General features: G+C 57.2%; 1 protein-coding gene across 7 annotated transcripts; it reads right to left on the reverse strand.

Moving 5' to 3' along the window:
• Nucleotides 1-1,281: 1,281 nt before the first annotated feature.
• VPS9D1 (VPS9 domain containing 1) lies at nt 1,282-14,339 on the reverse strand. Of its 7 annotated transcripts, none has more exons than XM_055305082.1 (15): nt 14,154-14,338; nt 12,505-12,580; nt 10,391-10,480; nt 10,131-10,293; nt 8,085-8,196; nt 7,559-7,621; nt 7,253-7,305; nt 7,065-7,152; nt 6,806-6,991; nt 5,910-6,429; nt 4,794-4,923; nt 4,376-4,584; nt 3,968-4,064; nt 2,399-2,503; nt 1,282-2,113 (listed from the first exon to the last, which is right to left on the reverse strand). In XM_055305082.1, exons 1-15 carry the CDS (start codon nt 14,250-14,252, stop codon nt 2,020-2,022), a joined length of 2,085 nt encoding a protein of 694 aa, XP_055161057.1. In that variant the 5' UTR covers nt 14,253-14,338; the 3' UTR covers nt 1,282-2,019. The 7 variants fall into 7 exon arrangements, with proteins under 7 accessions (XP_055161057.1, XP_055161058.1, XP_055161055.1 ...); XM_055305083.1 differs by having other exon boundaries at nt 5,937-6,429; nt 7,065-7,170; XM_055305080.1 differs by having other exon boundaries at nt 7,065-7,170.
• Nucleotides 14,340-14,415: the final 76 nt, after the last annotated feature.

Raw genomic sequence — 14,415 nt, forward strand, 5'->3', positions numbered from 1 at the left:
TTGGGACTGCTGCCTTTTTCTTGTTGATTTGCAGGATTCCCAGGGGGAAGAGTGAATTATTCATACATTTTATGGAGGAGTCATGGGTTCAGAGAGGCTAAAGGACTGGCCCAAAGTCACACAGTAAAAAGCAGCCTAAGCACAGCCTGACAGCAGCGTCTAAAAGAGGGTGCCAAGGAGACAGCTCATCCCCAGAGGTGCGGTCCCCAGTGCAAAGCCAACAGGTACCTCCAACTGTCAGGCTTAGCTGAAGACACTTTCATCCTCCATCTGCTCTATGAAGGGCCCTTTAAAATCCCACCCCTGAGATGTCAGTGCCAAGGCCTGATGCATGGATGTCACCCCCTCTTCCCAGAGTTCTGTGGTTGGCTGGGATTCTCATCCAAGCCTGGGGTAGTCAGAACTCTACACTTAACAGGAACATACGCAGAATGTCAGGGAGCGAAGGGCAGGGCAAGGGTAGGAGACAAAGGCCACACAAGAGTATGGGTGCTGGCTTGTCTGTTCTCGGGGGCACTGGTGGGCAGGGGGCCCCAGGCCACAAGAGCACGTGACACATGACAGCTGCCCCAGCCCACTGGGGTCTTGACGACAGGTGTCCATGGCCTCTTGAGTTGGCTTGCTGAGCTCAAACCCAGCTCTGCCATCATGAGGTGCAGCCTAGAGAAGTCACTTCCCCTGTCCATATCTCAGTTCCTCATGGAATTCCTGTGAGGACAGATCTCAGAGGACTTGGAATACTGCTTCATAAGAGCACCCAATAAACACCAACTGCGGGCTGTTTCCTCAGAGCCCTTCCCCAGGGAACCTGCACACCACTCCCCTAACTGGCCCCTGGCATGGCTGGGCCCAAACCACCTGCCTCAGTGGCAACTCAGGTTTGCCAGAGATCCCTCCTTCCCTGGCAGATGCTGCTGCAGCTGGGGCTGGGCTGCTGGCTTTCTCCTCTCTAGGGGAAACACGTATCACGACCCAGGGCACCCCCATGTGTTTCCCACCTAGAGAACAAAGATGCTCTCTGAGCCCTTTGGGTCAAGAGGCCCAGTCACAGGTCCTGCCCAAACTACTAGGCCCTGCAGAGCATGTATTATCTTCAAGGATGCAGCCCTAGGGGGGGTCCCTCTCCTGTTCAGGGGGTGCCTGGGGAGATGGGTTTTGTCCGGGGGTAGACCTTAATGATCTCAGGGACAGTCTGGCTCTGGCTGGTCAGCAGGGGAAGTAGTTGTACTACTTGTGCCTCCACGTAGCCAATGGAATGGTGAGCAAGAGAGCTATGCAGAATGAGACATCAGTGACCTCTTTATTTTTGGCTGTGTCAATGGCTGCCCGGGGCATGTAACAGTCAGAGTGGACACTGGGCTGTAGGCAGGCACTGATCCTTGGGCTCACACTGACCCAGAAGGGGACATGCGGGGGTGGGAATTAGCCAGGGGTCCAGGAAGGCCAATGCCTACTGCCGAGGTGGGAATGGCTCAGAGGCTCCAGACGTGAGTGGGTACCCTGGGGATGCCTGGGCTCCAGAGGAGAATGGAGTGGTCAATACCCAGTAAGTAAACAGTATAGAAAAACAAACAAACAAACAAACAGTATAGTTTCAAGCCACCTGGGCCCCAGGCCTTGGGGTGGGGGCAGGGGATGGGGAGAGGCTCTCATCTTGACTCCACCAAGAAAAGGGATGACACCAGAAGCCAACTATCACCAGAGATGGAAAGGGAGAGAAAACCAGACCTGCCCTCTGCCAGGCCCATGGCCCCCTCCCTACTGTGGGGTTGATGGGACTGTGAGGACATGTGCACAGGCCCCAGGCAGCCCACAGCTCTGGTATTCCTGCTGAGACAAGAAAGGCTCAGGCTGAGACAAGAAAGAGACAGGCCTAGTTCCTAGGAGCTGCTTCAGCTCAGCTCTACTCTCTGAGCAAATGAGGTGCCTCCTCGAGTCCCTGGGGGTGGATGTCAGGGCAGGTGCAGAGCTGCAGAGCCCCAACCCTGCCAGAGTAGGTGCCTCCTGGATGGTCCTCCGCTACTTGCCCAGAGCCCCCCGGGGCAGCAGCTCCACGTAGCTCAGGGCACTCTGTAGTGACGTCAGGCAGTAGCCCTCCTCTCCGATCAGGTATCTGAGGTAGGCAGAGGTGGCATCTGTCACCTCCAGGTGAGGCAAGGAGGCCCCTGGCACTTTGGAAGGGGTGTCTGCACTTGTCGGGCAGGACCTGGACACTGAGGCCCCACAGGGATCTGTCAGGGAGGCTGGGCTGGGGGACAGCCCCCTCCTCAGGCAGATGCTGCTCAAGGGATGGGCCCCGGTTCCCGTACACAGTATGCTGAGCAAGGGGTAGTGGGAAAGGGCTGGAAGCACGTGCCCCATCCCCCACAAGCGCCTGACTCCAGGTGGGGGCTCCTACCCCTCATGGATGAACTCCTCCAAGGCTGCACACTCTGACACCAACTGGGGGAGACCACTTCTCAGCACCACGAAGGACAAGATGGGCAGGAGGTCATCGGCACCACTGTTGGGCAGAGGCATGGCTGGCCAGTAGGCTCTGGGGGCCAGTACAACTGCTCAATCCCCAAAGCCCTGCAGCCCCCAGCTCGGCCTCTAGAGTGCCAGCTGCTCTCCCTGTGCCCCTCCTGCCCACCTGTGTGGGGGTAGTTGGGAGTGGGCTCAGGTCAGCGGCACTGGCAGCCACTACAGGCAGCAAGGCTGTCCCTAAATGGGGACCCTGTGCTGCAAAGCCCGTGGCTGGACAAGGGGAGGCCCCCACAGTGGACATGTGGGGGTGGCCTCAACCTCACAAGCTTGCCCCACAAGCGTGCCCACATCTGGGGAGCAGGGTAAAGGAGGGGATGGCCCATGTCCCAGGCACTCTGCTGACAACTGGCATACTGTACAAGAGGCATCTAGGAAAACTAAAAAGGTACCAAGGGAGGCCCTGCAGGACATGCAGAGCCCTGGTCCGAGGGCTCACAGGGTGGTGGTCTCTGGGAAGAGCACAGGAGCAAAGACTGTGGCTCGAGTATGATTACCAACCAGGAAGGCCTCACACACTGGGCTCCTCCTCGTGGCCCTGCCCCCACTAACCTGGGTACTAATACCTGCAGAGACATAAAGCTATGTGCAACACCATTCTCCCTGCCTCCTTAGACACACGGAGGAGAGAGGAAGTGTGGGACTGCAGCTGGGACTCAGAAACACTGGCTAACCTACAACTCTTACACCTATAGCTACTCACCCAGAAACCACATGTAAACTGGTGAAGGGGTCCCTCCACCCCACCCTGCAGCTGAGGCCTTATATCCTGGCCCTGAGGTTGGTGGGGGTGGAGCTCTTCCCTGCTGATCTCACACTCAACTCTGATTTCCACCTGCCTGTTACCTTCAGGCCCTTGGGTGTAGGTAGCTACAATGTTCAAATGACAGGTGTCTTCACTGTAACGCTAGCCCCTGAGGCAGGGTGGCAGTGAGCAGAGCTGCTACAGCTGCTAGGGGCTACGGGTCTCAAGGGGGGCCAGGACAGGAGGGTATAGGTGACACAGATAGGACCAGGCATCAGAGATCCAGGCAGAGAAGACCCCTGCCTCACCTCAGGAGACTGGAACAGGGATAACTCAGGAACCCCAGGCCTGGGGAGGGGGGGTACACTGTTCACTGAGGCCAGGGCTATTTCCCCAAAGTGTGTAACTGAGGCACAAGGCACGTGCTCCTGGGACAAGCAACCCTAAATTTCCCCAAATTAGCCAGGTGGTACCTGATGCCTAAGCAGCCCTGCCCAGAGGGGTGGGAATGCATCGTCCATGGGGGCTAGAGCTGCACCCCTCTCCTGGACGATAAGCCCTGCAAAGCTCACTGCAGCTGGGGCCCAGGGGCCTGAATCTAGGTGGGAACCTGCGGCCCCGGTGCTTGGGGCAGGATGGAGGGTTCTCTTTTCCTCCAGGCCTCTGTCTCCCACTTGCTCAGGGCCCACCCTGACTCACATGGCTGCAGCACCAAGCTGGGGTCTGGCCTCAGGTGCAGCCTCCTGGGCCCGGTAGTAGTCCTCGGCACAGGCGCAGATGACCCGCAGGACCCGCACTGTGGCACAGAAGTGAGACTTCACGAGAGGGCTGAGTGGAGCCAGTCCCGGGACAGCCCTGGGGCCAGGCACCGCCTCCCCCCCCAACCCGCCCCCCGCCCCACCCCATCACTTGGAGCTAAGCGGAGCTGAGAAGCTCTCTCTGGAAGGTAATGCCCTCGAACCATGGATGTCCCATGAGACACAGCCCCCATCTGCTAGGAGTAAGGTCTGCAGCTCAGAGGCAAACAGAGACTCTAGGTCACCCTCTGGGATGGCACCTTATCTGAGCTTCTTTCCCTCCTGTCCTCCCAAACTGCGACCCCCTCACCAATGCACTCCAGCTTCTTCTGGGGGCAGCTCTCCAGAACCAGCAAGCCTAGCTCTTGGGCTGCAGCACAGTAGGGGTAGGCACCAGCTCCTGTGGCCTCCAGGTCCCGGGGGAGAAGCTTCGAGGGTATCCCTATGGCTGCTGGGGGTGCATTCCTGTAGAGTTCCATGCTCCTGCTCAGGGCAGCCTCCCGGAGGCGGTGCACACTCCTGGGGCAGAGACAGGCCAGGCTCAGCTGCCCAGGGGACTCTGCCCCAGAGATGGAGGCAGGGCTAGGGAAAGCAAGCTGTATCCCCTGTATCCCCGAGTCACAGGAGGTTGCTGTGGCACCACCTGAGAACCAGAAGCATCTGAGGATGGCCAGCAAAGGGTGGGGAGCAAGGGGAAGGCCCTGTGAGGGGTGGTGCTGGGATCATACCTGTAGAGTGCCAGCAGCAAGGGCCACAGAGGAGAGAAGAAGGGTTCCTCGATGCAGGCTAGGCACCGGTCCTTGGAGGCAGCCGCACTCAGGCCTTCGAAAGCCAGGAGGGTCAGCGAGAGCAGCCTGTCTGCCGGGAGCAGAGCCGGCACAATGGCACTGTGGGGACGGCTGGGCCCTCTAGCCCCAGGCCGGCAGCCCCTGGAGGTCATCCCCAGCCAGCCTGGAGTGTCTGAGGGGGGCCCCATACCTGTCCCCTCCTCTCCCACCCACTGAGAGCCAGCCTCAGTGTGGACAGCACCAGTGTTCTGGCTCGGTGGGGAGTGGCTCTGCCTGAATCTCTCCCCTCCAAGTCCCCACTCCTGTATCCATGGGGTCTGGGGCCAGAACACTCTAGAGCTCAAGGATCATGCCTAGCCCCCCTGAGGAGCTAATCAGACAGGCTCGCAAAGGACAGCCTCTTTCTGAGGGTTTGTACTCCATGCTGCGGGGGGTAGGAGCTTTAGAAGCACATTTACAACAAGACCTTCAGCCCAGGGACTTGGGAGACCCATCGGGGGATTTTGGAAGGCATGGACCTTGAGAACCAAGGCCCCTCAACTGCTGGGACTCCCTCACTGCTTCTTAGAAAACCCTGGAAGCCTTCTTCCTTGGAAGGTCTTGGGGTCACCAGCTACCCCAAGTGCCAACCTTTAGCGAATCCACACACTATTCTCAAAATGGAAAAGGCCACTATCAGCACTGGCTGGTTGGGAATGACCTGAGTCCAGCCCTGTGGGCCAGCCTGGACCACCTGTTGACCAGAGGATCTTCCCCAAACAGAAGGCTGGGATGGACCAGGCCATGCTTCCCCCATGCAGCCCAGTGAGCAGACAACCTGGGATCGAAGACCTCGGGGCCCCTGCCAGCCCCAGCTGCTCTCAGAGCAGGGTATGTTCCTGTCTGCTAAACATGGAGTTCTCCTCAGAGAACGGTGGACAGAGAGGGTTCTGCAGATCAAGCCTGGCTGGCCGCCGAGAAGAAGGCCTGCCCTCCCCAGGGCCTATCCTAGGCCTGTGAAAAGCATTTCACTGAGCACAGGCTTCAGAGTGGGAGCAGCTCCCTTCACCCACCCACCCGTCCTGCAGGCACGCTGGCCCTCACCGATAGCGTTGTGTATGTCCTTCACAGCACTCTTCAGCTGCTCCAGCAGCGGCTCCTTCTTCACCCCTGTTGTTTGGGGCTCAGGTGGCCTCCCATGCCCCCGGCCCCACCCCTCAGAAGTAGCCAAGAAGTGTTCGAGGTCTTCAAAGGAGCTGTCTTTGCCCTGTACAGCGGTGAAGCTGTGCGCCAGGGGTGAGGGAGGCCCCACAGGGCTGCTGTCCAGCCCTCTTTCAGGGGGGCCAGTGTGGGGAGGGGGTGTAGGGGGACTGGCATGGGTGCCATCTGGGGGCCGTGGGGCTGGGCTGGGATCTGCAGGGGATAGCATGCAGTAGAGGCTCTGTGAGGGCCGGAGCCGCCGGCTTCCAGGAGCCAGCAGCCCGTCGGCGTCCGGGGGCAAGGAGCAGCAGCCAGGGGCAGAGGCGGCACCAACAGCGCCCCTGCTCACGATGGGGTACAGTGCCCGGTACACCGCACACTGGAGCTTCTTCAAGAGCTGTGAGATGGGGTGGTCGGGAATGCTGCGAGCACAGGAAGAGGTGTGGGGGCACAGCGCTGTGGCCACGCCCTCACCTGCCATCCACCCACATACAACATGTCCCCACAGGACTTGTGTCGAAGGACCGACTCTTGCATTGTTTCCTTGTGAGTGAATGTGGCAGATAAAGTCTGACCCACCCTCTGAGAAGGTAGAAGAGAGCCGCTGAACAACCGTGAGGAAAGCTGGATGGGACATCTGCCACCCCAGCCCATCTGAGGGAGCCCATGTACGCCCTGTATGGCCACCCCTGATCTCCTTCGTCTCTCTCCTTTCTGACCCTTTTGTTTGTCATCAGGGCCAGCAAGGTAGGGGGTCTGAAGGCCCCTGGTACCTGAGTAGGTGGGAGACCAGGCTGGTCACTAGCGACAGGTCCCCTGGGCTCTTCTTGAGCTGGGCCCTCCAGTGCTTGGGCCAGTCCTGCAGGGCAGAAGACTCTGGGGAACATGGCCGGGTCCCTGTGTCCTTCCCAGCCACGGCTGCACCCGGGGAGACCAGTGCCACATGGTCTGTGCCCTCTCTGGGGTGTAGGGAAGACCCAATGGCAACAGGCCCCCGAAACAGCAAACCCACCCCCAGCTCCCAGGACTCACATGGTCTTGCTCGTACTCGAGGATAGCAGCATAGAGGGCCCGCTGCTCCCGCTCCTCCGGGGTCAGGGCAACTTGACTGCAGAACCTCCTGGGGAGAGAGACGAGGCTAGGAGCTTCAGGCTGGGTGGCAGGTGCAGAAGTCCCCATAGTCCTCTCGGCTGTCCCCAGACCAATGGGAGCAAACATACCTGTTGGCTGCCTCCTGGAGCCGTAGCCGGCGCTCCTCCATCTTTCTCTGCAGCTGGGACAGCAGTCAAGGAGATGTCTGGTGAGGCAGCCCCTACTCACCTGTATGGAATCTCTGGGCATCCAGGAGACACGGTCAGGAGAGGAGCCCCTGGGTAGTAAGAGGGATCGGATGGACTGTGCAGAGACAGGCAGGACAGGAGCACACGTCCTTCAAGCACACGCCTCTCTGAAGCTGGACGAATTCTGTCCCCACCCCACCCCCTTCTCCCTCAGCTCAGGACACCAGGTATGGAGGGAAAGGATACTGTCTCCTCCCGAGCTTTGGCGATCACGAGGTTCTCCATCATCTGCCGCTGCAGGGACAGAGTCTAGGAAGGGAAGGAGATAAGGACTGTTCCTCTTCTTCTCTTTTTTTTTTTTAATTTTTATTTATTTATGATAGTCACACAGAGAGAGAGAGAAAGAGAGAGGCAGAGACATAGGCAGAGGGAGAAGCAGGCTCCATGCACCGGGAGCCCGACGTGGGATTCGATCCCGGGTCTCCAGGATCGCGCCCTGGGCCAAAGGCAGGCGCCAAACCGCTGCGCCACCCAGGGATCCCTTCTTTTTTTTTTTTTTTAAGATTTTATTTATTCATGAGAGACATAGAGAGGCAGAGACATAGGCAGAGGGAGAAGCAGCCTCCATGCAGGGAGCCCAATGTGGGACTTGATCCCAGGACCCCAGGATCACGACCTGAGCCAAAGGCAGATGCTCAACCACTAAGCCACCCAGACGTCCCGCCTGTTCCTCTTCTACCACCAACCCAGACCCTCCCAGGGGCCCGCTCACCAGGGATGTCTTCTGCATGGCCTGGCTGGGGTCCAGGCGGGCCATCCGTGCCTCATAGGCAGCCTTCAACTTCTGATTCTGCAGAGAAGCCTCCTCCAGAGGTGTCAGCTCCCTGCAATAGTGACAAGCTGCTGTCCAGGCTCTAGGAAGCCCTGGAATACCTGGAAGCTCTGGTGACCTGAGGACCCTCCCTGAGACCAGAAGATGAGCAGGTGGTGGTGGGAGCAGGAAGGAAGTAAAAAGGAGGGAGGAGGTCTGGGGTGGACTGGAGACCCGTGCCCTGCTCACCCAGACCAGCAATTGCCAAGACCTCTGATTTTTCAAGAGAAGCTGGACATTGCGCTTTTTTGAAGATTGGTTATACATGTTTGGGAACAGTATGAAACTTCTTAAAGGCATCATGTGAGCTAAACAGCTAGATGAGTTTGCCACCATTAAAAAGAGAACCATGTCTACTTTGTAGAAACAACCACCAAAAATACTGCCCCCTGCTCAAAAAAAAAAAACTTTTGTCCTCACATATCTTCATGCTTTCCTGGTAGGAGAGGGTCAGTTGTGAGGACCCCAGCTGAGGAGGGAGTTTGTCCTGGGTTGGAAGTCTTGTGCCTGGCCCTGCCCCCAAACTGCACAGGCAAAAGTGAGGTGCCGGGACCCTCTCAGTGGCAGCGGCCCCCAAGGCTTGGCAGCAGGTGGGCCAGGAGGAGCCAGTCCTTGTCTTTCCTAGTGAGGATTTTTTTTTTTTTTAATGATAGTCACAGAGAGAGAGAGAGAGAGAGAGGCGCAGAGACACAGGCAGAGGGAGAAGCAGGCTCCATGCACCGGGAGCCCGATGTGGGATTCGATCCCGGGTCTCCAGGATCGCGCCCTGGGCCAAAGGCAGGCACCAAACCGCTGCGCCACCCAGGGATCCCCCTAGTGAGGATTCTCGTATCCATGTCTGCGTGTGTTTATCAGTTCTAGAAACTAATACCCTGGGGCGCCCGGGTGGCTCAGTCAGTTGGGTGTCTGACTTCGGCTCAGGTCATGATTGGCCCAGGGTCCTGGGATTGAGCTCTGCCTCTGCTCCCTGCTCTGCGGGAGCCTACTTCTCCCTCTCCCTCTGCCTGCCACTCCCCTGCTTGTGCTGCATGCTCTCTCTGTCAAATAGATAAAATCTTTAAAACAGAAAGGAAAAAAAAAAGGAACTTATATCCTGTTAGCTCTTCAAATAATGCCTCTCCCATTTTGTTTGCTTTTTTCCAGAACTCCGATATTCCTGTGTTAGATCTTCTCTCTCTCTTTTTTTCCTCCCCTTCTGAGTCATTCTCGGTACCTACTGACCTTTTAACCAATTCACTCATTCTTTCCGCAACTATGTCTACTTTGTTGTTATAAAATCGACCACTCATTTCCTATGCAAGTGTGGACTTTCATTGGAAGATGTAATTTGTTGTTATTGTTTTCTCTTAGTTTTTTTTTTTCGAAGATTTTATTTATGCATGAGGGACACAGAGAGAGAGAGAGAGGCAGAGACACAGGCAGAGGGAGAAGCAGGCTCCATACAGGGAGCCTGACGTGGGACTCGACCCTGGGTCTCCAGGATCATGCCCTGGGCTGAAGGCAGTGCTAAACCACTGGGCCACCCAGGGATCCCCTTCTTTTAGTCTTTAAAACAATGTTGGCATTATATTTTTCATTTTGTTTTTACTTGTTTCTTCCTTTGCTGGGTCAGATTTTATGGGTTTTTGTTCCCTGGAGCTCTTTTCAAACTTCTTTTTTACTTCTGCAAACACAAGGAGTGTGATAGTTTCATGATAACCACACCTGAATACTTCCAAGTCTGTGTCTGCGATTACTCTGTAACTTTCTCATTTCTTCTTCTGTTTATCTCTGTGTGTCATTCATGCACATGCTTTTGTGCAAAGGGGATTTGCATTTGTTTTTGTCAAGCACGTAGCTATTTCCATTCTGCAACCCATTTTAACTACAATCAATCATCATGGTTAGCTCACTTTTCTTGGAATTCAAACCTAGGCTCAGCCCACCTTCCATTTTGCCCCCTCTTACTTCTTAGAACTTTGTGACTCTACCACCTGAAGCTTCTGGAAGATCTCAGGCGGCAGAAACGGAGATAGTTTCCCCCCTTCGTCTGAGTACACCCGGCGATGTCGGCTGGTAGATGAGGGGACAGGAGCAGCCACAGGCATAGCTGGCTTCAGGTGTGTTTTCCCTGAAAGACATGTCAGCAAGGGGCAGCATGGAGTCCAATGTTCCACACAGATGCAGACTTGCAGGGGGATGCCCATGAAGATCTGCTGGAGACCCACCAAGCTTGGCAGCTGTGGACTGGGCCCTCTCCAGACACTGCTCAGCCAGTTTCAGCATCTTTGAGGTGTCTGGAGCCACAATTTCTCCACCTTTTGGGGATCAAGAGACAATAAAGTTGGTCATTATCACCTTTATTACTCAGTAGATTCTTGCTGAGATAAAAACAAGGACAAGCCTATCCCCCTCCTCATCTCTGACCTCTAGGTCACCATCCCCTCCTTTCTGATTATCTGCCCTGGGTTTACCTCCTGAAGTTGTGTGGGCTCTGCGCTTGGCCTGCCTAACATCTGGCTGTCCTGTTGTCCCAGCGGGACCATCAGAGCCCCCTCTCTCCCTAACCAGGCCTTTTCTCAACAATGGCTTTCCTTGTACTTACAGCCCCTCCAGGTGGGCCTTGCAGTGACCACAGACCATTTCACAGAGATGACTTTGTCACCTGTCTCCTGCCCTCTAGCTCTGCTTGACCCCAGCCCTGGCATATCCGCAGGTCTTCTGTTCTGCATTCCCCTCTCTGGCGATCACTTCTGTCATGTTGAAGGAACTGGACCCCACCAGCCTTAGTTTCCAACCGAAGTAATGTTCCCTTTATAGCCAGCCTCTCACCACATCCTATTTCAGCCATTTGACTCCCAATGAAACTCCCCTCACTCATACCCTCATGTCGAGCCCTTCTCTGAGGGCTCCTTGACCTCTCCAGAACACTCTCCTGGGTATAGCCCTGTGCTCTCCTGTGAGGCCTGTCTTGGAGTGCCCAGAGCTCTACTAAGCTCCCTGGCTCCTCACGACCCCGCAGCCCACCCCCCTAAACAATGTGGCCCTATATCCACCAAGGTGCTCAGCACTTCAAGCACAATATGCTCATGCTGGAGCTCTCTCTTCATCCCACACAAGTCAGCTCCTGCCACTCTCTGGGTCACCTCTCTGTACCTCACTGTTTCCCCCCAGCAGTTCAACTCCCCCATCCCACCAGCCAGTGGCTCACCCTCCCCCCTGCAAATCTGTGAGGTCCACCTTTATGTTTATCCTTTTTTTTTAAAAAAAATATTTATTTATTTATTTATTCATGAGAGATACACAGAGAGAGGCAGAGACACAAGCAGAGGGAGAAGCAGGCTCTCGGCAAGGAGCCCGATGTGGGACTCGATCCTGGGATCATACCCAGAGCCAAAGGCAGATGCTCAACTGCTGGACCACCCAGGCGCCCTATTTTTATCCAATTTTATTTTTATTTATTTACTCATGAGAGACACAGTGAGGGGCAGAGACACAGGCAGAGGGAAAAGCAGGCCCCCTGTGGGGATCCCAATGCAGGAGTTGATCCCAGGACCCCAGGGTCACACTCAGAGCCAAAGACACTCAAGCACTGAGCCACATAGGTGTCCCAATCAGGTCCACCTTTATTTATTTATTTTTTTAAAGATTTTATTTATTTATTCATGAGCCACACAGTGAGAGGGGAGGGGTGCAGAGACACAAGCAGAGGGAGAAGCAGGCTCTGTGCAGGGAGCCTGCTGTGGGACTCAAACCCAGGACTGCAGGATCAGGCCCTGGGCTGAAGGTGGTGCCAAACCGCTGAGCCACCCAGGCTGCCCCAGGTCCACCTTTAAAGAACATCCTCAAGCCCTTCACTCCTTCCATCTCCAAGTGGTTCTACCACTGCTTTCCTCACTGTAGTAGCCTCTGGAGGCTCTGCTTCCATGCTGGCCTCTCTCCCACAAAGCCTCTACAAGTTTCCCCTTACACCAGAATGACCCCAGTTGCACCCAAGGCCACGACAGCCCCAACTCACCTACTCTTCCTTGTACCCAGTATCCACTCTCATCTCAGGGCCTTTGCACATCCCTCTGCAAAGAGTGTTGCCAGCAGCCCCTGACCTTTCCACAGCTCCCTCCTTCCTGAGCTGGGATTTGATGTCCAGTCTCTGCTTAGGCCCCATCCCTTCCTGCTTCCACATCACACAATGGCAGCTCATGCTTACTTTATGCTCACTCATTCACCTTCTGCTAATGACCAGCAGGTAGGACACAGGACACCCCCAAGCCTGAGACCCACCAAGGGCTAAGCTATTTGTAATTTGTTCAGCACAGGAAAGTCCTGAGGCTGGGAGCTGTACCTTTGGTGGTTTCCACTTCTTCCAGCAGCACCTGGGAGATATAATGGATGCTCCTCAGGTATTCTGTATATGCCTCCTGGGCCCAGAGAAGAGAAATGCCAGGGGTCAGGCCAGTACTGGCAAACGGTTCCAACAGACCTGTCTCATGCCCTTGCGGGAAACAGAGACATGGTGTCTGCTCATCTCTTGAGTTTCACCTGAGCCATCTAGTCTGCGGTTGTTTGCTGCTAGTTCCTGCAGGTCTAGGTCATGCACAAAGAGCACCCCTCTTCTGTTGACCTGAAGGGCACCTATCTCTGCACTCAGGGCCTCTCCCCGGCACAAGAGGCACGGAGATTCTCCTTCAGTGCACCAGGAGAAGCTGCCCTAACCATTGCTGTTGTTTTTCACTCTGCAACAAGTTCCCTTCCCATGCAAGTCAGGGGCTCTTAGGGCTTAAATAAAAAATAAAAAATTTCCAGAGAGGTTACTGAGGGAGATGTTGCAAATCTTAGAAATCGCTATGTGGCTTCAGTTGTGGGCAGTCCCTTTCCTGAGCACGCCACCATACCCCACATGAGACTGCTGCCAGTTTCAGGGATCTGAACATTTTCAGGGTCTGAGTCCGAGCCTGGTGTCCGGTGGTGGCACCAGTGCCTTCAGGAGCCCCATCTAGGGCTACCCCCTACTGCCCAGTAGGGGAAATGGATTCCAGAAAGGACTTCTGACCCATGTGGACACCTATGGTCCTAGAACACTGGCTCAGAGCAAGCAGCAGGCTGAAGACCTGCTGGGGCTGTGCACAAGGGCTGTCCTCTAGGGCCGTGCATGAGGGTTGTCCTCTGGGGCTGTGCACGGGGGCTGTCCACTAGGGCCGAGCACGAGGGCTGTCTTCTGAGGCTGTCCACTGGGGCTGTGCATGAGGGCTGTCCTCTGGGGCTGTGCACGGGGGCTGTCCACTGGGGCCGTGCACGAGGGCTGTCTTCTGGGGCTGTCCACTGGGGCTGTGCATGGGGACTCTCCCCTGCAGCTGTGCATGAGGACTTTCCATTGGGGCTGTCCTCTGGGGCTGTGCATAGGGGCTGTCCACGGAGGCTGTCCTCTGGGGCTGTCTATGGGGGCTATCATCTGGGACTGTGCACGGGGGCTGTCCTCTGGGGCTGCCCACTGGGGCTGTGCATGGGGACCCGGCCTGCTGCTCCACCCCGACAGTGACCCGCCAGTCACAGGCCCACTGCCCGGCCCGCGTCCCCTCCGAACCGGTTCTGCGGGAGACGCGTCACCGAGCAGCCCCGTGTAGCCTCCCCATGATGCCGTCCCTTGGGCTCTTCCCGGGAAAGCACACATCGCTCAGGAAATCGCTTGCCAAACGCATTTCGCAGGGCTGCCTCCAAGCCCCTCGCGAAGCCCCTCGCGAAGCCCCTCGCGAAGCCCCTCGCGAAGCCCCTCTAACCCCGGGCGCTGCGAGCTGTCCAAGGTCACGTCCGCCGCCCACGCCCAGCGCCCCCGAGACCGCGAGGGGAGGGGGTCCGAGACGCGCCCACCTCCACCCGGCCCCGCCCCCGCCTCAGGCCCCGCTCCCCTTCCCCTGCCGCCGCCCCCTCCCTCTGCCCTGCCGCCGCCTGCCCCGCCCTCGGCCGCCGCCCCCGCCTCGCTTTGTGTCGCCTCACCCGGGGCCGGTTGCCGGTGTCCAGTTCGATGGCCCCGTTGGCCAGCTTCATGGCGCACTGCAGCGGCTTCACCGCGCCGTCCCCGGCCGCAGCGGCCATGGCGCCGGGCGGGGGAAGCCGTGGCTGTGGACGGCTGCGGCGGCGGGGCCGCGGCAGCGGCGGAGCGCCGGACCGGCGGCGGGGAGCCCGGAACACAGCCTGCGCGGGAGCCGGCGCCGCCCGAGCCCTGGACCGCCGGAAGGGGCGGGGCCTGCGCGGCAGC

The sequence above is a fragment of the Nyctereutes procyonoides genome, unplaced genomic scaffold, assembly GCF_905146905.1.
Source record: "Nyctereutes procyonoides isolate TBG_1078 unplaced genomic scaffold, NYPRO_anot_genome, whole genome shotgun sequence".
Lineage (NCBI taxonomy): Eukaryota > Metazoa > Chordata > Mammalia > Carnivora > Canidae > Nyctereutes > Nyctereutes procyonoides.